We start from the raw sequence: 21,459 nt of genomic DNA, 5'->3' as shown, positions 1-21,459 counted from the left end.
CTAAAATCCTTTCTCTGTATCTGTCTCCCCCACTAGACTGTAAGATCCTTCCCGTGTCCTCAGAGCAGAGGAGAGGTGGTCAGTCAACATTTGTGGAACTGAACTGAGCTTGTCACCACTGAATGCCCAACCAAGTTCTCTAACCATGTCTCTGTATTTTCCCACATCCCTTTATTTGTTCCATCATTTATTTCATTCAGTAGGCATTTATTGAGGACTTACTAGGTGCCAGGCACTGTTCTAGAAGAGTGGCCAACGAGGAAAGAGGAAAACTAAGCAAGTGTGGTGTCCTGGAAACCAAGTAAAGAGAGATTTCAAGGTTGCGAGGATGCTCAACTGTGTAAAATGTTGCCAATGGGTCAAGGAAGATGAAGACTGGGATGTGGCTGTTGATAGACCAATCCTATATCACCAGTGACTTCAGCACTTTGCTGAAGTGGCTGGGCAAACAATCTGATTGGGGCTGTTTCAGAAAAGCCCTGGAGCCCTGGAGAAGAATGGAAGAAAGCTGGTGTAAAGTTTTGCTGTGAAGGGAAGTAAATAAATATATGGTGTTTTGTTTTGCTAATGCAGAGATTTTTATTTGCATGCAGTAAATATATCTATCCTTTCTTTCAAAGCTTCTGGGTTTCCTGTTTTGAGTTAGAAAGGCAAAATCTGTGGACAACAACTCTGGTATGAATTCTTCACAGCACATTAACTCCTCTGTCCCTTGTGAGACCTTTCCAATCTTGGGGACAGAGGGGTCTCCTTCTTGGTGTCAAAGGCTTTTTTTTTTTTTTTTCCCCAGGAACCTCAAAACCTTGTGGCTGATTCACAGCCGGTATTCCCACATCCACCGCTGCGGCCACGTGTTGCACACCAAACCCTCATATGGCAATCAATCATTCTTCCTCCCTCCCTGGCAGAATATAGAAAATACCGAAGGACCCGCCCCTCCAAAGACCACTGGACCACAGGGGGTAGGACCATAAAGGTGAGGTGACACATATTGAAGCCGTGGCAGCAGGCATGAACGTGTCCCACGCCCAACTCCCCACCCTGCCCCTCCCACAGAACATGACCACCCCACACACTCAGGCCCAAACAGGAGAACACTGTACAGCAAGACACATCATTTCTCATAGAGCTCTATTGTGGCATATAATAATAGGTACTCTATATAAATTAAATTAAAAATAAAGCTCCAGCAGGTTGCACAGGTTGGCTGTTAATAAATATATCTCTGGGTAATTGTGCCCCAAGACCAGCTCACGACCACTCTCCCTCATCCAGAGAATTATACAAAAATAAATACAGGCTTGGGCGGGGGCGGGGGGGGGGAAGGGAGGACATGCCCAGCTCCTCTCTGAAGTTATCTCATACCATCCACCGTGCCCCGTTCCCCTCCACCGGTATCACCGCAGGGAGCCCCGGGCCAACAAGTCCTCAGGGACCGGAAGGTCTCTCTCCAGTCGGGCATTCTCAGAAGCAAAAGAGCCCTGACTATACAGGCCACACATCATATCTGAATCCCCTGGGGGGGGAGTGTAGCGACTGCCTCTCCCCACACCCCAGAGAGGGGGGGAAGCCTGTTATTGCTGCCCCCCCACAAGCAGCCTCTACGAGAACCAGGCCAGAGAGAGGCACAGCGCAAGCACCAGGAGGGACATACCACTGTTCAGAGCCACAGGGACCACCACCAACCCAGCCAGGACCCCCAGAGTCTGGGTCAAGGGCCCCCGGAGCTGGGGAGGAAATACACACACACATTCTGCAGGGGCTGCTAAGGTGGGAGACTTCTTTGGGGGCTCAAGGCTTGGGCCTGAACCCTCCTCATCCTGGGAGCTCACGTGCGGCCTGGCCAGGCCAGAAGGACAGACTTCGGCCCCGGAGGGACCAAGGAGGGTGACACTTTGCCCCCGTAGGACTGGGGCAGCTAGCTCCTTACCAGGTATAGGAACCAAGCTGTCTGCCCACTCGGTGGTAAACTCCATCCGGCCTTGCTTCCCCCCTGGGGAGCCGGTCACCCCAGCTGTCACCCTACTTATACGCAAAGAGTCGGTGTCCTTGCCCATGCCCTTTTCTGGAGCCCCAGTGAACTGACCCTCCGCACCCAGAACCACGGGGCTGTCACAACCCGAGCCCTCTGCCCACGGGAGCCACACATCTCCCATGGTGGCTACCACAGAATGGGCCCCCGAGAGGATTTCCGGAGGTGATTCCTTGGGGGTGTCCCCTTCGGGGCTGGGGGGTATAACGGAGAGTCCCTCTTCGCCCTCCCCCTCCTCGTCAGGGTCCTCAGTGTCCTTGATAAGCTCCACACCACGCCCCAGCCGCGCATAGTGCAGTGTGATCTCCTCCGCCAGGGCGCTGTTCAGGGCCCGCTCGGGGCCAGGCCACTTCAAGATCAGGTCGCGGTCCGTGAGCATGCCCGGGGCATGGCTGGGGGATACCCCCCCATCTGTGGGGCCCTCCCCGCCAGCCCCTGCCCCACCTGCAGCCACAGCAGCCCTCAGGCGGCTCAGGTGGGACAGGTAGAGCTGCTCCAGCTCCTGGTCGATGGTGTCCTCGCCAAGCAGCTCCTCCGACCCACTCACCACCTCCAGACCCCCAGGGGGTTCATCCACAACGGCCCCCACCACGGAGTCCTTTCGGCCCCCTCCATTCTCTCTCGATACTTCCCATGTGGCCTCCACCTGTTGCTGGCTGGGTTCCAGGAGAGGCCCGGCTGCCCCCTCACTTGCATCGGGCCCCGAGGCCTGGTCCCTGGGGGAGCCACCCAGGCCACAGAGAGAGGAAGAGGGGAGGATCCTGATGGCCGGTGCCTGGGGGACCTCCGTGAAAGCCACAGGCGGATTGCTTCTGGGGACGTCACCTTCCTCTGGGGGTTTGCCAGACACTGTAACTTCAGAAACCTAGAGCCATTGGGCGGGGGGCAGGGCAGGAGGGGAGAGAAAGGGAAAGGAATGAAGTAGAGGAGGGGAGGGGACAAGCAGAGACAGTGAGAGTGCGCGACGGCCCACACCCAGCCCCACAGGTGTTTCCAGATAAAACCCCCCTTAAAGAGCCCTCTCTAATTCTCCAAACACTAAAGCCTGTCATCTATATTAAAATAACCAAATCAGATGGAGTAAAAGGGGACTCCTGCAGATCATAAAGCTAAGGAAGGCAGCGGGCACCAACATTTGGTGAATAGCTCTCAGTAAATACTGTCGGCTAACCTCTAAAACAGATCCAGAATATCCACATGAATTCATGTATTTTCTCTTTCAAAAACATTTATTTTGACAAGGCCTAGAAACAATGGCCTATCTAGCAGCAACAAGCACACTGAGCACCCAGATCCTGCTTTCTAAATACGGTTCTCCCCTAAAAGGAACCAGAGCTTTCTAACTAAATGGCTGCTCCCAGGTTTGGGGCAGGGCGAGCACGAGATGAATCTAGGACACATTGTCATTCTAGAATGTGAAGGAGTGGTCCAAGAATAATGGGGATGTGTTCAAAAGGACTCTGGAACCAATGTAAACAAGCTCCCACTGACCGGAGAGAGTTCAATTTAAACATCAAAATAAATAAATAAGTGCAATGGGTTGAAACTTAGCAAATATGTTTAAAATTCATGAGTTAGTAATAATACACCAAAACCAAAAATCCTTTAGTTGGTCACCTTTGGAGAAGTTCACTTCTTCTGAAGATTGGTAAATAAAAGGGAAAAAATTAAGCATTTATACAGCTTTTTCAATACGAACTATATATGTTCAAGGCAGCCAAACGGTTGATATGAGAAAGTTTTTCTTTAGAGAAGAGTTCCAGTTACTAAATGAAATGGGAATAAGAGAATTAAATAGAATCAATTCTAGTTAAATTAGTTTCATAATAATAGATTGTATTTAATAAATCAATTTAACAAAATTGATAGTTTAATAAAGTAAATTAAATTTAATAGATCACATTAATTAAATGGAATTAGCATATTAATAAAAAGAGTAAGCAATGTGTTTCCATGTGATGCAATCAGCCAAAACCAGCCTGTGGGAAACTCTACAGGACAAACAAGGTTTCTCCAACAAACAAACTGCCAGAAAAGTGAGGGAGATTTAAATATCTAAAAAAGACCCATCCACCCAATGCAATGTGTTGACCTGGTTTGGAACCTACAACACCTATGAGATAAGGAAATTTGAACACTGATCAAATATTTGATGATACTAAAGACTGACTGTTGATTTCCCGAGGCGTGATGCTGCATTGTCGGGATTGTTTTGTTTTGGTTTGTTTTTTAACAAGTGCTTAATTTTCTGAGGTACAAACTGAAATATTTGTGGATGAGCTAATGTCTGGATTTTTTTCCAAAATAATTCCATAGGCAAGGGAGGAGCGGAGGGGGTATGGAAAAAGTAGGAACGGACATGTGTTGAAATTCGTTGAAGCTGGGTGACAGGCATATGTGAGTTCATTATACTAGTCTCTTTCCTTCTGTGTCTGTTTGAAAACCTTTGTACTAAAACACACACACACACAAACATACATCTCCAGAATCTATCTCCCCTGCCGGCATTGCTGGCCCGGACCTCTGCAGTAGCCTCCCCCTCACGGTCCCCCCTGCTTCTGCCCCTACAGCCTACTGTCCTCACAACAGCCAGAGGGAGCCTGTTAAATCCTAAGTCAGATCACGGGCCCTCCTCCGCTCACGACCTCCTGCTCTCCAGTCACTCAGAGTAAAAGCCAGAGTTCTCTCCAAGGCCCAGGAGACCCTACATGATCTGTCCCCAACCCGCTGTCTGACCTCACCTCCTGCTGCCCCCCACCCCCCCACATACACACTGCTCCTCTCTGTTCCTCACACATTCGTCATGGCCCTGCCTGGGGAACTTTGCACCTGCCTGGGATGTTCTTCCCCTAGTAACCCATGTGGTTCACTCTCACCTTCTCCAGATCTTTGCTCAAATCTCACTTACCACGAAGGCCTCCCCTGGCCACCTGTTCTAAACTCATAAACCTTCCCCCCACCCCCCGTGTGTGTGTGTGTGTGCACGCGCGCACGCACGTGCACACACGTGTGAGACACACACCCACTCCCCATCCCTTTCATTTTTTTCCTTAGCACCATCATCATCTAAAATAGCGTATATTTTAACTATTATTTTGTTTTGTCCTGTCTCTCTCCACCAAAATATAAATAAGCCCCGGGAAGACAGCTTTTTTGGTCACTACCATATTCCCAGGGCCCAGAACTGCTTGGCACAGCGCAAGCACCCAGTAAATATTTGCTAACGTACCAAAGACTCAGGTGAATAACTGCACTCTGTCCCTCCGCCATCGGGTTCTGCTTTGGGGGGCCTCCCTCCGACCTAGGGTAGACCTGGAGCAAGTCGGCCCCCGCCACCCGGTCTCCCATTGGGCTGTCCATCCACAGGCTGCCGGGGCCTGCTTACCTGAAGCGTCATCTGAGGCCATGGACGGAGAGGGGTGGGGGCCACCAGGGGACCCACCGACTCCTGGACACTAGGGCGCTCTGCTGGAGAGAAGAGAAGGGTAGTGTTGGGGTGAGGCGGGTGTGCAAGCAGGCCTGGTTTAGTTAGGAAAGGCTGCTCTTGGGGCTACTTGGCAGCTTTGCCTCTGAGGCTTTCCGTGACAGTCTAAGACAGAGGGAACCTCCTAATTCGTATAGAGAAAACAGAGAGAAAGAAAGCAAACGGTTAACATAAGCTAAAACCCCCACAGCCCGCCAAGTGCTTACCCATAGCAGGGGTGCTGTCCTTCGCACTCTTCATCCTCAGCTCTTCCTCAGTAGGCCTGGGGAGTGGGACAAAGGGGAGAATGCATGGATCTGGTGTCCCGAGAGGCCAGTTCTGCCACCCACCAGCACCTTCCGAGCCTCTGTGGTGGCCCACTCCTAGGCGACAGTGGCCGTCTTCCCTCCTGACACCTTTTTACTCCCCCCATTAGAAAAGTCCTACAGACGTGTTGTAGAAATGTTATGAAACACAGGAAAGCGTAAAGAAGGGAAAAAGTCACACATCAGCTAGAGGCCAACACTAGTACCATGTTGGAAAAGTTCATTCCAGATATTCTACAAAACCAACTTAGGTTCTGCAGACGGCATTTCGCAGCTGGCTCTGTCCCTAACCGTAAGCAGAAGCATATACCCTTTTGTCAACATTTGAAATGGCTGTTTACGCTCACAGCGGCTCACCGGAACGTACGTAACCCGTTCCCGTCCTCCTGAGCGGCTAGGTTGTGGCCTTCGTTTTGCTCCCACGAAGCAGACGCCAGCAGACCTTATTGGGCATGGCTTTAGGAGCATTTTGGATCGTTTCTTTAGGGTATATCCCTAGCCGTAGAGGGACCCGCTTTTTCCAAGAGAGGGCAGGTGAGGACTGGGGGACTCAGAAAGCAGCAAGTGGGAGGAAGGAAGCAACTGGAGAACAGCACGGAGGCCAGCAGAAAAAGGAAGTAACCCGGGCTCACAAAGACCTGGGTCCCTCCACCAATCCTCCACCCGTCACCCTATCAGCCTGGCCGACCACCTAACCTTTCGGAGCCTCACCCTCCTCACCTTAAAACAGAGCACAGGACAGCCAGGATGTGCACACCAAGCACAGGGCAGTCAAGGCCATCGAGGCAGACACCGGGGCCTGGCACGGAGCGGGGGCTGAATCGACGGCAGATATTCATTAAAGTTGGTCCTCCTCCGCCAGGCAAGTCAGGCCCCGAGGTCTAAGTGGCATAAGGCAAGTGTATTTCAGCCAGTCTCTGCCAGGGGTGGGGTCACAGGGATCATGGAGAAATCGCTGTTCTCATTCTCAGAAATGAGTACCAAATGTTTACCGATGAAGGCAAATGAGAGGGAAGCGTTAACAAAAACATGAGCAGAGACTGAGAGGAGCTGAGGCAATTGCTCAGACCTTTTCGTTCCGAAAAGGTAATACGATGATGTTGACATTTCTGCAGACGGTTGCAACTTTTTGAAAACACATAATCAATTACCTCACAAAAGCCGAGGATCACTAGCTGACCTGAATAGAATACCTACTATGATGTTCGGCACTGTTCTGTGTGCTTTCGCGTATATTAATGCAATCCTCACGACAATCCTGTGAGGTAGGTACTTTTAATCCTGTGAAGTACGTAGTATTATTATCCGCGTCTCGCAGATGATGACGTGGAAGCCGAGGAAACCAGCTCAAGGTCAGGCAGCGAGGACCGAAACCTAAGCCTTCTAGCTCCCATGTCTAAATCCAGGCTCTCGATCAACAAACTGCCACTTCCCGGACAAGGGAAACTGGGGTCTTACCCCAACCCCATCTCCGATCCTTTCCAGAAGTAGATAGAGGGGGGCAGCAATAACAGACAAGATCTCTCCCTCCTCTTTCATTCAGGCTTTTCTTTGGACCTGCCTTTTGCCCATATATTCATTCCCAGTTTCCCTGCCTTCGTGGGACACGTGGCTAGGTGACCACCAGACACGGAAGTGGCGGCAAGTTCCCTCAGGGAGGAAATTTGAGCCAGGTACATGGATCTAGAGTCTGGAAGCTCCAGAAGGGGCCGTCGAATCTGAATATTACAAGGCCCTGGAGTGAGTGACTCCAGAAGCCTGGCCACCAACTCCCGAGCATCACAGATAAGAAAGGGGGATTTGGAACAAACCAGCTTGGTCCTGCACCAGTCCTCCCAGTAAGTTTAAAATCCAGGTCCTTGGGCTTGTGGGCCCAACACGATTTCTACGGACTTCTTTTGCTGGCGTAGTCCTTTGTTAGAGAAAATGTCACCTTTCTAGGATCTTCTAAAGCAAGCTTCTTCAAGAAGACCCACAAACAGAAGGGCAGCCCTCCCTCCCAGGGGCAGGACTAGGCAAGCCATCTCCTGCCATCTGGCCCAATGTTGACATGCACAACCAGGCTCTGAAATACCATTCCAGAGTCCTAGATGTATGTGAGAGAGAAAAAGCGGGGGTTGGGGTGGGGGGGACACGGGATGCAGCCAACCAGAAGGAAAAGAATTCCACAGTTCAGCTGAAGGAAGAAGAGAGAGAAGAAAAACAAATATAAAACAAATCTCTCAGCCCCCAGAGCATCTCTTCTGCAGCTGAGGAGCGTGAGAAGAGGGGGAGCTTCCAAAAATCAGGTCAAGCAATTCAGCCAATCCCAAGATCCACAAAGTCAGCAGAAGTACACAGGGCACTCTCCATACCTCTGAAGTCAGAGAGATGAAAGCCGAAGGCACAAGCATTTATCGTTCATCTCCTCCAACGTGGGCCCTTTTCATTGATACACCAAGTCATTTGAAAACCTTCACATCTATCCTTCAAAGCAGCACCCTTCCCTTTTTACAAATGCGGAAACTAAGGCTCAAGGAACCGTGTCTCTACACCCACTAACTACACACCACACTGATAACAATCCAAAGAGGGCTCCATTTTGAAGACAGTGTTCGAAACTGTGGGCTAAAAAAAAAAGAGAAAACCTAAATATCCTTGAACTGTCTTTCACAGTAAACATTCAGGGGCAGCTATGACTTTAATCAAAAGGAGGATAGTAAGAGAAATGGAGTACAAGTGTATACTGACTCACTGATCAGTAACAGAGAAGAGGGGTTCTTAGAAAAATGGCGAGGGAGGAGATTAAGAACAAAACTGTACCTCCAGGGTGCTTGCTAGTTTTCGAGAAGGAAACCTGCTCTTTTGGCACCAGCCCTACAAATGCCACGTGCTACCTCCTCAAGGGCAGTAGGGAAATGGTGGGCCGGGGACAGGCCCGGGGACCTGGGCCCGCACCCGGGATGCATCCTTGGGGTGCACTTGGTCAAGACAGTGCAGCCTAGAAGGGCCACACCAGTCTCCTAGGCGTGAAATTCCTCCTGCCATCAGGAAACTCAATGACTGCTGACCTCAGACGACATCCGGGGAGACCAGAAGGTGAGATTTCAGAAAGAGGTGCCATTGGCCCCAGCCTGGGCCAGCCGAGACAGAACAAAAATGTCAATCGCCAGAGTGCGAGCGGGGGAGGGCTGACAACCCCCAATAGGCAAGAGCAAAGCAGACTTTCAGAGCAGTCACATCACTGCCCCCACCACCCCGAGTCCTCTGGGAGCACCCCTGATGCCGTTTTCCAAGAACTTGGCCAGCCCTAAGTGGGTCACGCGCTGAAACCCAAAGGGAAACTCAGCAGACCCCAGCTCACATGTAGTCAGCTCGAAGATAATGCTGACTCTCCAAGGGGTCAGGTAGCCTCAGAAACCTGCCCCACGATACTTGGAATCCCGGTTACCCCAAGCCATCTGCTTTCTGAAAAGAGCAGGGTTTGAAGCGGCTGTGAAAGCCACCACATTCTGTGGGGGCATTGCTCTGCCTTCCCCAACTAGGGTCTGTGTCGGTGTCAACCTGGGACTTAGAGCCCATCCAGCGGGGTGGGAGGAAGGAGAGCACTTTATCGTTGTCATGAGCTTCCTTCACGGCAGTGACTTCATTCATTTGGCGGTGACCCACAGTAAGAAATACATTTTACATCATAAGCCAGCACACCCATACACGTGTAAATATACATACTTATAGAGAACTGGAAAACAGTTGTTCTTTGAATGAAACGGCACTTACCTTTACTACGTGTTGTGAGACACAGTGATTATTTCCTATGCTAGTTCTTTTTAATATTCATTGGGATCCAGGAAGTTGATTTCACAGTTCAATAAAGGGTCAGGACATGTAACTTTGAATAACCTCAGCTCTGCCACCTACCAGCTGTGTGACCTGGAGCAAGTCACTTAACCTCTTGATGCCTCAAGTTTCCTCCTCCATAAAGAAGGTATAACGGTAATAGCTCTCTCAGAGGGCTGTGGGGTAGATTGAGCAAATAGTGGAACATCGCCTATAAAGTGCTAACAAACAGCGATCCCCTCCAAATTCCCACTGAGGGAAACTGAGGCTCTGAAAAGGAAAGCAACTTGCCTGGCAATGCCCCGCCGGTAAGACACACCACCCAGCCTGGTACAGCCGTTAAGAACTGGGGAACTAGAGCAGGACCACCCTGGCTCAGAGCCCAGCTCTGCCACTTCCATAGCATGTGGCCTTAGTCCACATCCTTAACCATGATGCCCTACCAATTGTCTGTGGAGTAAAAGAGGATCGCTTTCTCACTAAATCCTGACTTTCCAGACAACCAAGATGGCCCTTGGCCTGTCCTGTCTCAACTTTGATTGTTCTGGTTTCCCCTAAGACTGCCGACTCAGACAGCAAGTTGGGTCCCCATCCATTCAGCAACAGGTGACCTAAAAATCATTGAGGCCTTACTGTGCATCGGCCCAGTTGACAGACCCTGGAGATACAATGGTGATCACACCCAACTAGGAAGCTGACAATTTCGTGTGGAGGAAGACATTAAAAAAAATAACTCACACTCATTCTTTCAACAAACATTTATTGAGCACCTGTTAAGTGCCAGGCACCGTGGCAGGCCCTGCAGGAATACAGTGGTGAACAAAAAGCAGACCATGTCCCTACCCCTCACGGAGCTTACAGACTAAGAGGGCAGAGAGGGTCATCCAATAATCCCCTAATGAAGGTCTAACTACAAACTGAGGTCAGTGCCTTCAGGAAAGGAAGAATGCCCTGGAACAAAGGGCCCTGGCCCAGACTCCAGGGTCAGGATGGGCTTAGGATGCTTAGAAGGAAGAGAAGCAAGGGAGGGGTCGGGGAGAGGCCACTCTGGAACACTGTTGGGGAGGTGATGGATTCGATCTCAACTGCGGGACGCATCTTTGGGACATCAGCCAAGTGGAGACACCGAGTCTGGCTATGTGAGGCTGAAGGAAAGAGCAAGGAGAAGGGCCAGGGGGTTAAGAGGAAAAGCAGCAGAGCGTGGTCCCAAGAAAAGGGAAAGATCGTGTTTTAAGTAGGAGTGCTCAGCCACTTCAAGAAGAAAACCAAAAGCCACCTCTGGAATCTGGTAGATGTGGGGGGCTGAAGCAAATGGAGGAGGAGAGTGTCAGCAACTCTTCAGAGGGTGGTCAGCAATGAAGGGGAGGGGGGCGGTTAGATGCCGGCCAGGAGCAGCAGGGGCAGAGGGGAGGTCAAAGGACAGGTTTTTCAGACAGTAGAGATGCTAGCATGTATAAAGGCCAAGAGAGAGGATCAGTGAGGAGGGCGGTGAAAAGCTGCCAGGAGGGAAAGGGTCAAGTTCTGGAGCAGGTAGCAGAAACGGAACCCAGGGCACAAGTGGGGGGACTGGCCTGAGGGAGTAAAAGGGCCCCCTCCTCCCCTGTAACACAAGGGAGGGAACTTAGTTTGCAGGTTTGGGGGCTGCGAGCTGTGGGGAGTTCCATTCTTACGGCTTCGTTTTGTTTTTTGAAGCAGGAAGTAAAGTCTGAAGGTAAAGAACATTTGAAAAGAGTCACAGCAAGGTGGAGACAAGAGTGGGTCAGAAAAATAGACTAAAACTGCCAGGCAGGGTGGGAAATGATCTTAAAGTTGTGGCAACACACACTTGTTCTGCTACGTGACATTCTCTGGCAGGGCTCGCCTGATCCATGCTATGAGAACATCGGGGCCTGAGGATGTTGGGATGGGCAGGCTTCCCAGGGGAAGCACTCTTAGAACCGAGGGATCAAAACGAGGAGACCGCAAGGAGCACAGGACCAACATTCCCGGTGATGGAAAACAGCATGGGCAAAGGCCCTGAAGCAGTAAGGGGCAAGGCACCTTGTTAAGACCACGGTGACAGAAGCTCAGAAGGCAGAGGACAGTGGGATGTGAGACTAGCAGCTGCGGAGGCCAGACTGGGGGACAGGGCAGGGGGGTGCTTGAAGGCCATGCTGAGGCCTTCTTGGTCTTTCTTTCTAAGAGGAACAGGACACCTCCTAAGGGTGTTAAGCCAAGGCAGATCAGGAGGGCTCCTCCCGACACCAGCCCTAGGACTCTGGACTCTGGGAGCCTCAGTTTGCTCATCCAGGAAAGAGGGATAAAACAGTCTCTCTCTCAGGGAATGTTGAAAGGATTAGATGAGGCCTTTGCACGCAAACCCTCAGCACAATGCCCAGCACAGAGCAGGGTCTCTGCCAAGCGTCACACACACCAAGCCCTCCGTCCCTGCCTCGCCCACCCAGCTCGACCACAAAACCTTTGACAGCTTACTACCAGTCTGCATCTTTTTCCCTGTTGGAACCTAGCACCGTGCCCAGCACATAGTAGGCCCTCAACAAGTGCTTGTTGATGGATCATCTCGAAGCCTAAGAGTTTTCAAAAGCCTGGTCCAGCGATCCAGGGAATGCAGCCATTTTCCAGTTTCTGAGCTGTATCCCCATGGCTACCACAGACTTCCCCTGTGCCCCCCACCTGACGTGGCCATGCCCGGTACGGGGGGCGGGGGGGGCCCGCAGCCGGCACTTGTGAAGAAGCCCTCTGCCACGGGGCTCCTGCACGTTCGGCCTTCCCCCCTGAGATCGGCTACCGGCCCCAAGAGGGCTGGGTGGCAGGCGGTAGCTGTTCTTCAACAGCGCTCCAAGTCACTGGCAGCACACAGCTTTTAAAACAATAATAAGTTGAAATGTACTCGCCAAGAAAGCCACCGACCTACAAAGAAAATCTTACCGCTGATCTTGCAATGAGCACCAACCTCCCCTTTGCAAGAGCTGAGATCAAAAGATAAAGAAGCTATCAAAAAGCCATCTGCCCACTTAAAATAATATCACAAGTCATGTTAGGAACCACAGACCTGGGGCCAGATACCAAAACAATCGTCTGAACGGGCTGCTTCAATTTCTCCTTAAAACCACCCGTGTATTTTAAAAGAAAAACACCCTCTCCACCCACCTTGGCCCTGCGAGCTTTTGATTTCTCTGGTTCTCTTCCTTTTACACTCTAAAATGACCAAACTCTTGTTACCCAAACTGTCACATCTTGCAGACAGGGCTCCCACGACAGCCACCTGGGAAGCAACTTGGGAAGAGTGACAGAAATGAAGGCGATTCTGGGCACTGGGACCACTCCAAACCTTGAGCTGGGTGATGGCTACACGAGCATATGTATGTAAAAATCCACTGAGCCCTATACTTAAGATCAGTACACTTTGTACACCTCAAAAAAAGCCGAGAGAGAGAGACAGAAAAGAGTGATAGAGACAGAGAGAGAGAGAGAGAGAGAGAAGTTAAAAGGAAAGCATGACCTGCTGGGAACACCAGGAATGACATGCAGAAGTCTTCCTGAACCCTGTCAGACCTTCCAGAGGAGTAGTAAAAAAAAAAAAAAAAAAAGTCCCAGCATGTCCTCCCCGGTCCTGTCACTAGCTGAGTGGACTTAAGCTGGCTCACCTCCCTGAGCTACCTCAGTCTCCCCCTTTATTAAGTGTGCATAATCTGAGCGCCTATACCCCACAGAGCACGCACAGCAGGACTCAGGCGAGCACAGACTCGAAGCTGTCAGCACAGAGCTCAGTAAATGCTGGCCACTATTCTCTTCCACGGCTACCACCATCCTTCAGTGCCTTGCCCATGTTTGCTGCATTCAATCCAACCAAAGTGACTGTCATTCCCCTTTAGCAGATGAGAAGACTGAGGCTTACAGATGAAGAAACTGAGGCAAGGCCACACAGCAGGTGATGGGCAGAGCAGAGTTTGGGAGGGGTATCCAAGGAACTGTATGTGTGAGTCCCTAAATATAAACACTAGCTAACACTTGCTGGCACTGCTACGAGCCAGATTTGGTTCTGAGGGCTTTTACTCGTCTCCTCCGCAGTAGGTGTTGTAACTGTCTGTTTTACAGGTGAGGGTATTGAGCCACGGTGCGGTTAAATGAGTTAGCCGAGGTCACAAAGCCAACAGACGGCAGGGCTGCAATTTGAACCGAGGCACTCTGATGTCAGAATCCATTCTCTTAACTCTGTAAGGAAAGGCATGCTGCCTGCCCCCTTTTGACTAAGTCTCAGATTACTGTGGGGCTCACAGGTCGGTAAGTGGGTACTTGGCCTGCTTGCTCACATACCCAGGCACACCCGCCCACCAGCCCCAAGCTAGACCTTTCTGAACCACTCACTCACAGCCTAAGGCCTTGCCAGGATCACAAACATCTTGCTGCAACCAGAGGCTTCTGATCAAGCATATATACAAGGTCCAGAACGCATTTTCCCATTCCCATTTCCAGTCCTCCCAGAAGCAGAGAAATGTGTGCATTTCCCACACGTGCACAGAGACTCTACTTATCCCAGGCTAGGCTTAGGTGACCCCCTCCACACACCAAAAGAATCAGGCCTAGCTGCTACCTTCAAAGAACTCCTAGCTTGGCTGAGAAAATCTAGTCTCCTATGAGGCCTCCTGGGGTTTACTGGCCCCTTCTCCCAGGCTCTGAATGGTCACAGGCAAAAACAAAGGACAAGAGCTTTGAGTCCAGGCCCACCTGGTTCTGCGTCTGCCAGTCACTGCTTCCCTGTGAGAGCACAGACTCAGCCCCTCAATCCTGCAGGAGGCCTCGTACTAGATTAGAACGTAACAGTAAAGAGATGCACAGGCTTCAAGGTCAGCCATGGTGGAACTGGAAAAGCAGGGTGCCATCACTTCCTCAAACAGTTTCTCCCTCTGGAACCCCGGTTTGCTGCTCTGTCAAATGGGGATCAGATTCCCTGTCCCCCACTGGCAAGGCCCTTGGTCCACCCTACTAGGTCACTGAAGTTCTGTCCACTCCAGCACACTGCTCACCATTCACACCAAGCTCAGTCTCACCTCAGGACCTTTGTACTCAGTTCCCTCTGCCTAGAACACCTTTGCTCCCGTACGTGTGCATAACCACTCCTCCATCATTCAGGGTTCAGTTTAAGTGGCACCTCCTCAGAACAGTCCTCCCTGTTCCCTTTTCTACAAACTCTCCCCACCCCACCCCCCAGATATCTGCGCATGACTCTTCTTCCCATCATCCAGGACTCACCTCCTTAAAGGCCTTCCCTGAACACGGGAAAGCAGCTATTCCCTCCCAACTATCCCCTTACCCTATTTCACTCTCCTCTCAGCAACTATCTTATCCCTCTGTATCTTATCCGCTTGCTTGTTTTTTTCAAACCGTCTCCCACCGGAGCCTACATGATCCTTGAGGGCAGGCAAGATGTCTGTCTTGTTCAGGGTTTTACAGTGGAATTCAATAAATGAATGAAACCCCCGTAATTAAAACAGAGCCTAGCACATGTTTGGCCTCCATTACTCTTGGACTGCCTGAATGCGCCCTCCTCCCCGTCCTGGAGAGCAGGCCTGAGGGGTTCCGGGGTCGGGATGCTGGTCCTCCATCCTAGACACAGCCCTGCGTTGGCGGAGGTGGCGCTGGCAGACATTACCTGCGCCTCACCGGCTTCATGCAGCTCTTCAGCTGCCTGGCCTCAGCCTCCACGGGACCCTGGCACTCGGGCTGTGGCTCCAGCTGCTGCAGCTGCTGCTGCTGGGGCAGCCCTTCGGCATCAGTGGGTGTGGGAGCGGGTGCGATCCGGAGCAGGACTGTGTAGTTGCGGCCTTGGTTGTTGGCCCAGAAAGTGCCCTCGGGGGTCTCATAGCGCACCACGAAGTCCAGGCGCGCCCCATCGCCCGCGCCCTCAGCAAAGGGCAGCTGGAAGGCAAAGCGGTCAGTGCGGCCGCCGTCGTCGGGCGAGGAGGCGGACGCCTGGCCAGGGCCCAAGCCCAGGCCCAGGCCGGGATCCAGGATGGGATCTCCTGCTCCTGGTCCTCCCGCTCCTGCCCCCGGCGGGCTGCGCGGGACGTAGCGCGCTGGGTGGTCGCAGAAAGAAGCCCAGCCGTCGTGTGAGGCCCGCACGTGCACCGCCTTCTCGAAGGAGCGGTTTAGCACGCGTACCAACCCGCGCAGCACCGGCGGGCGCCCCCCAGGCACCCACACCCCGGCACCCCCGGGGACCGCTCCGGGAGGCGGCAGCAGCGCCTCCAGCTCCACCATGACGCGCCCCAAGCGCTCCAGACGGCCCGGCGCGGGCGGCAGCGAAAATGTGGGCACCAGGTAAAACCCCCCGCCAGCGGGGACGGGGCACAGCGGCGAGGGCGCAGGGCCAGCCTCCTCTTCCTCCTCCCCTTCATCCCCATCCTCGCCATCGTCGTCCTCGTCAGCCCCGCCGCCGTCGCCATCTTGCCCGGCCGCCGCCGCCATCTTGCCCGCCCCGGGCCCGCCCCACGGCCGGTAGCGGCGCAGCTGCGCCAGCGGCAGCCCCAGGGCCTCGTCGGCGAACAGCACTCTCCGCGGGGCCACCGCCGCCTCAACAGAGGTGCGGGGCTCGCCCGCGGCCGGCGAGGGGGGCGCGGGATGCCGCAGCGGGGGCTCCACAGGGGCCGGGCGCGCCATATCGGCGGCGGCGGCGGCACCGACGGCACCGGTGGCGGGACCGGCGGGGGCAGGGCCTGAAGGGGCGGGCAGCCAATGGGAAGGCCAGCGCGGGGGGGTATGGCTCACGGGGGCTGTAGGCGGTGAGACGAAGACAGGTATAGCAGAAAGCCAATAGGGAGCCGCGCACGGATGACGTAGCGGTGAAGCGAGTGCGGGAGAAGCACGCAGCCAATGGGGATGCCCGAGAGTGGGCGGTGCAGGAGGCGGGAGGATCAGGGAATCAATGGGGCGGCCTCAATGCGGGTGGTGCGGGGTCCGGCATGGAAAGAGCAAAAGTAAGACAGCTAGTGCGGGAGTGTGAGCGGGAGCGGCATGTGTGCGGCGGGGAAAATGGAATGACTACAGGCGATGGGGGCAGCGGGGCCCGAAAAGCAGGAGATCCCTCGGTTGCGTAGGCGCTGGGACACGAAGACAGAGACCGCGAATAGCCAATGGGGAGCCACGCGCCGGTGGCGTAGAGGAGATGACGAAAAGATAACGGCTACAGCGAGCCGGTGGGGAGTCGTGTGAGCTTGCACTATGCCTTCAAGAGGCGGTGCTAGGGCTGAACTAGCGAATACGAAGGCTAGAAAGAGACCCAAGAGGCGGTGTAAGGGCCTCGGAGGCGGGACTGGAGGGGCAAGGCCAATGGGGGTGGACGGCGAAGGCGGGAGCTAGGAAGAGAGATGGTGGCTAGCCAATGAGGGAGCCAGAATCAAGGCAGTTGAGACCTCAAAGGGTAGGGCTAGAACGAAATGAACCAATGCCAAGGCTGCGAAGTCTAGCGGGGTGGAAGGACACGGAGGCGGAACGGGCAAGAGCAGAGCCAACCGGGGTGTTCGAGGTTGTGTGAAGGAGGGGATGGAACAGCCAATAAAGAGGCCAGAGGAGGCGGTCTGGGCTGTAGGGTGGCTGGGCCGCAGAGCCCTGAAGTGCACGCAGCCGTTGGGAAGAGTATGCCTCTTGTAGTTGGATATACCATCTCCTTAGCCCTCCGTGACTTCTCCTTGCCCCAGGGCTGTAAATGCCCAGAGTCCCTGAAGACCTAGACTGCACCCTAGTGTGAGGTCTAAGAAAGCAAAACGGACTCTCCTGTCGCAGTAACTGGGTCTTTCCTGCCCACCTGGGAACCTTTGCTTGAGCAATGCCACTAGCCAAGAATGTTCTTGATTGTCACCCTCAGCATTCTCCAGGACTTGGCACCATTGTTGAATGAATGGCCAAATGAAAAATTGACCTTTTCTGGAAAATGAGCTTTTTCAGACTTCAGCTCAGCAAAACACTGAGCCTGACTGTATGGCGCCAGGAGTTGGTTGGACACGTTGGTAGACATCTAATGTAATCACAAACCAAAGTCCTGCCTTTCTTGCCCCACTGGCACTCCACACCCCAAAGTGGCCTCACTTCCCTCTTTCTGTCCCCCATCTCTGCTCCTGCCGTTCCCTCTGCCACAGCGCTGCTCCTGCTTCCTCACCCTTTCACTCTCCTTTGAGGTCCTGCCTCCTGTGAGAACTGAAATGTAGCTTTGTCCACTGAGCATGGCCCTTCGTACATTTCCCCTCCATCCTGGGAGGGTTTTCCAAACACCTCCTGTATGCAAGGTGCTGACACGCGACATCCTGAGGAGAGAGGAGGTCCCCCCAGTAGCCTCCCCCTCCTCAGGTCTCAGTGTCCAGAGTGGGGTCATGGATCAGGAAGGAATATGTTCAGTTGCAAGCAACAGGAAAAAAAAAATCACAAAAGAATAGGGGCTTAAACAAGATAGAATTGGAGGGGTTTTTTCTTACTTCTAGTTAGGGCATTATCTGTGTCCCGGTCTGGCCCCAAGGCTCTCAGCCTTCGGCAAATTCTGGGCACTCTCCGTTCAGAATGTTTCGTGAATCCAGCCTCCCCTCACCCCCTCCATTGCCAGCACCATCATCAGTCACTGGACTACTGCAGTAGCCTCCTCAGGTCTGGTGCCCCTGCTTCCATCTTCACTCCTACAGTCTGTTCCATACTCTGCAGTCAGAGGGATCCTCTTAAATCCTAAGGCAGTTCATGTCTCTTCTCTACTCACAACCCTCCTGTGGCCTCCTCCTCACTCAGAGTAAAAGCCAAAGTCCTTACCATGGGCTACAAAGTCCTGCAGGGTCTAAGCCCCGCGTCTCCTCTCTGACCTCACCTTCTACCTCTCTTCCTCTCGCTCACACCACTCTAACCACACTGACCGCCTTCGTAGACTTCGAGCAAATCACACACTCCCACTCAGGACCTTTGAGCTGGCTGTTTCTTCTGGAATCACTCAGATATCTCCATGGCTCCATCCCTCACCTCCTTCGAGTCTGTCAAAGCCCCCCCACCCCCGCTTCTCTGGGGACTCTCACAGACCTGTCTGTGTAATCCTGTGTACTCTCCCCCAGAGGCCTTCCACACAAGAGGATATAGTCCAGTACGGAGAGGAGGTGGTGAGCTCTGCCCCCCTCTGCCCACTCAACCCCCCAGCCCTTACTCTGCAAGGGTCCTGGCTCTCAGCAGCAGCAGCATCACCCCCACACACACCCCGAGTCCCCCTCAAGTGACCTCCTGGAACCCTGGGCCACCACCTTCACTCAGTCATCCCCCTACTTCTCTGGCCACTCCTCTCCTGGAGCAAATGATGGTAAGGGAGAGATTGTCTAGGGAGGGTATAAAGAGGATCCAGCACACACCTCTGACCCTATAAAAGAAAAACAGCCCCCTCTCTCGAAAGGGGACAGGTCCTGGGGCAAGGAATGAGGCTTCAGCCTCTAGAACTGGCCTAGTTTATAGTCCTACAGGAAGTATAAGGAATGTTCAGACCCAAGTCCATGCAGAGCAAGGGAATGTTAGCCTTGGGAACATCCTAAAGGTAGCTCCCCAAAACTCCTGATGAACAAGCGCCTCACACCCACTTGCTCCCAACCACATGCCACACCTGTTAAGCCCCTTGCAAGCCTCCAACCTGAGGACCTCATCCCACTTTGGTGCCTCCTCTGGCTGCCCAGTGCACACAGGCCGTCTTTGGGTCTCAGACGTGTCCCACCAACTCAGAAACCTCAACCAGTGAAAGTTTTGTTTTGAACTAATGGTAGGGAGGGTTGGGTTTTTTTTTGTTTTTTTTTTTTAATTGTTGTTGGCTGATTTTTTTTTAGGTCTTTTTTTTTTCTATTCACCTTTTTTTTTTTTTTTTTTTTCTTATCTTCACAAAGCCAGACCATCAGGCCCCCTCTGGGCTTTTCCAGAAAGGTGAGTCAGAGTTAAGGAAAGAGGCTCTCCTTTTTTTCAGGGCTTGGGAAGTGGGTGGGGGGGAGCGGGGAAGGTGAAGGGGCAAAGGGGTGGGTCTTGGCCACTAGGTTGGTACCATGTGAATAAAAAGCGGTTTCCAATTTCTCTCCCCCAGGCCTGAAGCCAGTCTTGCAGAGGGCTTGGAGTAGACGTTGGATGACAGAACCCTGGGCCATGCAGGGCGCTGAGGAGCCGGGGGCTGGGAGCGGCAGCCATGACCTCTCAGGAGAAGCCCCTGGGGCCCGGTCTCCCCTGCTGACCACTGGTTAAAGGGGGCTACTGCTCAAGTATGGAAATGCAGCACCAATTCTTGGACAACCATAAAACCTCACAAGCTTCAAGCCCCCAGAGGAATCTCCAAATCTCAGAACTTCCCTGTCACTGCAGCCTAGAATTTAAGACCCAAGACTGTTTGGCCCAAGGAAACCTGGGGGTTTTTAAGCCCGCCCAGCACCAAAGAAGGCAGAGCCCCCACTTGCCAGCTCTGTCATCTTGGGCAAGTCACTCGACTACTTCGCGCCTCTGTTTTCCCCATCTGTATAACGGCCATGATGACAAGATGGACCGCAAAGGGCTGTGGTGAGGATTGAATGTGATCACTTGGGAGAATTGTCCAGCACGGTGTCTGGCTCGTGGAAAATTGGAGATAAATGTCAGCTATGGGGATGATGATGGATATATGGCATCTGAAAACCTTGGAAACTGGGATTTTTCAAAGTAGAAAATCGCAAAGGCTGAGGGCCTCAGAAGCATCAGGTCATGGTGTCCCTGACTAGGAGAGGGTCGGGGCCCTAAGGGGCCTCTGGGCTTCATGAGGACGGATGCATTAACACCGGGGGCCTCATCAGGACCTTCCCTGTAGGGTACCCTCCAGGTTAGAGCTCTCAGGCCCTATGATGTTATAAGGCAAGACTTTTCTCCCTCTCCTCACTCAGTGATGCTAAGTGGATTCTGGGAGGCAGTAATTCTCAGACTGTTAGATTCTGTGACTTGTGCATTTTCCCCTGTGAAATAACTTCCATGCCCCCCTCTGTGGGGAGATGGATTGCAGAGCTCCCCCTCCTTGGGCAGTAAGAGCAGTGATGACCATCAATTCTACCTAAGGGGAAACAGGCATGGAGCAGGGCAAAGCCTCTGGAAACCCAGCCCTATTCAGTTTCTTTCCCTGTTTTTTTTCCCGTCCCATCACATTCACAGAGTGGTACCTCTGCCTGCTTGGGACACCTCCGTGATTTATTTGAGTTTTTTTTTTTTTTTCCCTTGTTTTTTTTTTTTTTTCTAACTCTACACACTTTTGTGTAAAAAACTGTGGTTTCTCATGAGCCCTGTTATCTCATTGATACCTCTCACCTCTGTGGCAAGAGGAAGAAATCATATTTTCAGATGACTCGTAAAGGGCAAAGAAAAAACCCAAAATTTCAAAATTTCCGTTTAAGTCTCATAATCAAGAAGAGGAGAAACAGAGCACGCAAGAGAGAGAGAGAGAGAGAGAGAGAGCAAGAGAGAGAAAAAACTATGAGAACCCCCCCCACCCCGTGATTATCAGCACACACACTCATCGAAAAAAAAAAAATTGGATTATTAGAAGAGAGAGAGAGGTCTGTGGCTTCCACACCGTGGTTTTTCTTCTCGGTATAAAAGCAAAGTTGTTTTTGATATGTGACAGTTTCCCACAAGCCAGGCTGATCCTTTTCTGTCAGTCCACTTCACCAAGGTGAGTGTCCCCGCTCTCCTCCATCAGATGCGGGTCCAGTGGAGGAGATGGTTAGTGAGGCAGGCACGGGCCGGGGAGGGGGGGGTTGGGGGCCCTCCGTTAACCGTCAAGACACACACAGCTCCTGCGGCTCAGCCAGGTA

At 52.6% G+C, this 21,459-nt stretch overlaps 2 protein-coding genes across 5 annotated transcripts in view; one reads left to right on the top strand and one right to left on the bottom strand.

Annotated features, from left to right (window-relative positions):
* Positions 1-547: 547 nt before the first annotated feature.
* Positions 548-16,825, bottom strand: PPP1R3F (protein phosphatase 1 regulatory subunit 3F). 4 transcript variants are annotated; one of them, XM_045877871.3, is made up of 4 exons: positions 15,291-16,825; positions 5,723-5,778; positions 5,418-5,497; positions 548-2,897 (listed from the first exon to the last, which is right to left on the bottom strand). In XM_045877871.3, the coding sequence occupies exons 1-4, from the start codon at positions 16,295-16,297 to the stop codon at positions 1,602-1,604; spliced, it is 2,439 nt and encodes an 812-aa protein (XP_045733827.1). In that variant the 5' UTR covers positions 16,298-16,825; the 3' UTR covers positions 548-1,601. The 4 variants fall into 4 exon arrangements, with proteins under 4 accessions (XP_045733827.1, XP_045733819.1, XP_054363943.1 ...); XM_045877863.3 differs by having other exon boundaries at positions 5,418-5,500; positions 15,291-16,823; XM_054507968.2 differs by lacking the exon at positions 15,291-16,825 and adding an exon at positions 6,542-15,289 and having other exon boundaries at positions 5,418-5,500.
* The window catches only part of FOXP3 (forkhead box P3), a 19,304-nt gene continuing 13,671 nt past the window's right edge, over positions 15,827-21,459 (top strand). Inside the window, exons 1-2 of the mRNA XM_064574062.1 lie at positions 15,827-15,958; positions 19,719-20,182. Of these exons, the coding sequence (XP_064430132.1) occupies positions 19,893-20,182 (290 nt within the window). The 5' untranslated portion in view covers positions 15,827-15,958; positions 19,719-19,892. The remainder of the gene's footprint in view (positions 15,959-19,718; positions 20,183-21,459) is intronic.

The sequence above is a fragment of the Mirounga angustirostris genome, unplaced genomic scaffold (genome assembly GCF_029215605.1).
Source record: "Mirounga angustirostris isolate CCGP_5_RB_7025 unplaced genomic scaffold, mMirAng1.0.hap1 SCAF_11, whole genome shotgun sequence".
Classification (NCBI taxonomy): domain Eukaryota; kingdom Metazoa; phylum Chordata; class Mammalia; order Carnivora; family Phocidae; genus Mirounga; species Mirounga angustirostris.
This window is presented reverse-complemented; position numbering and strand designations above follow the sequence as displayed.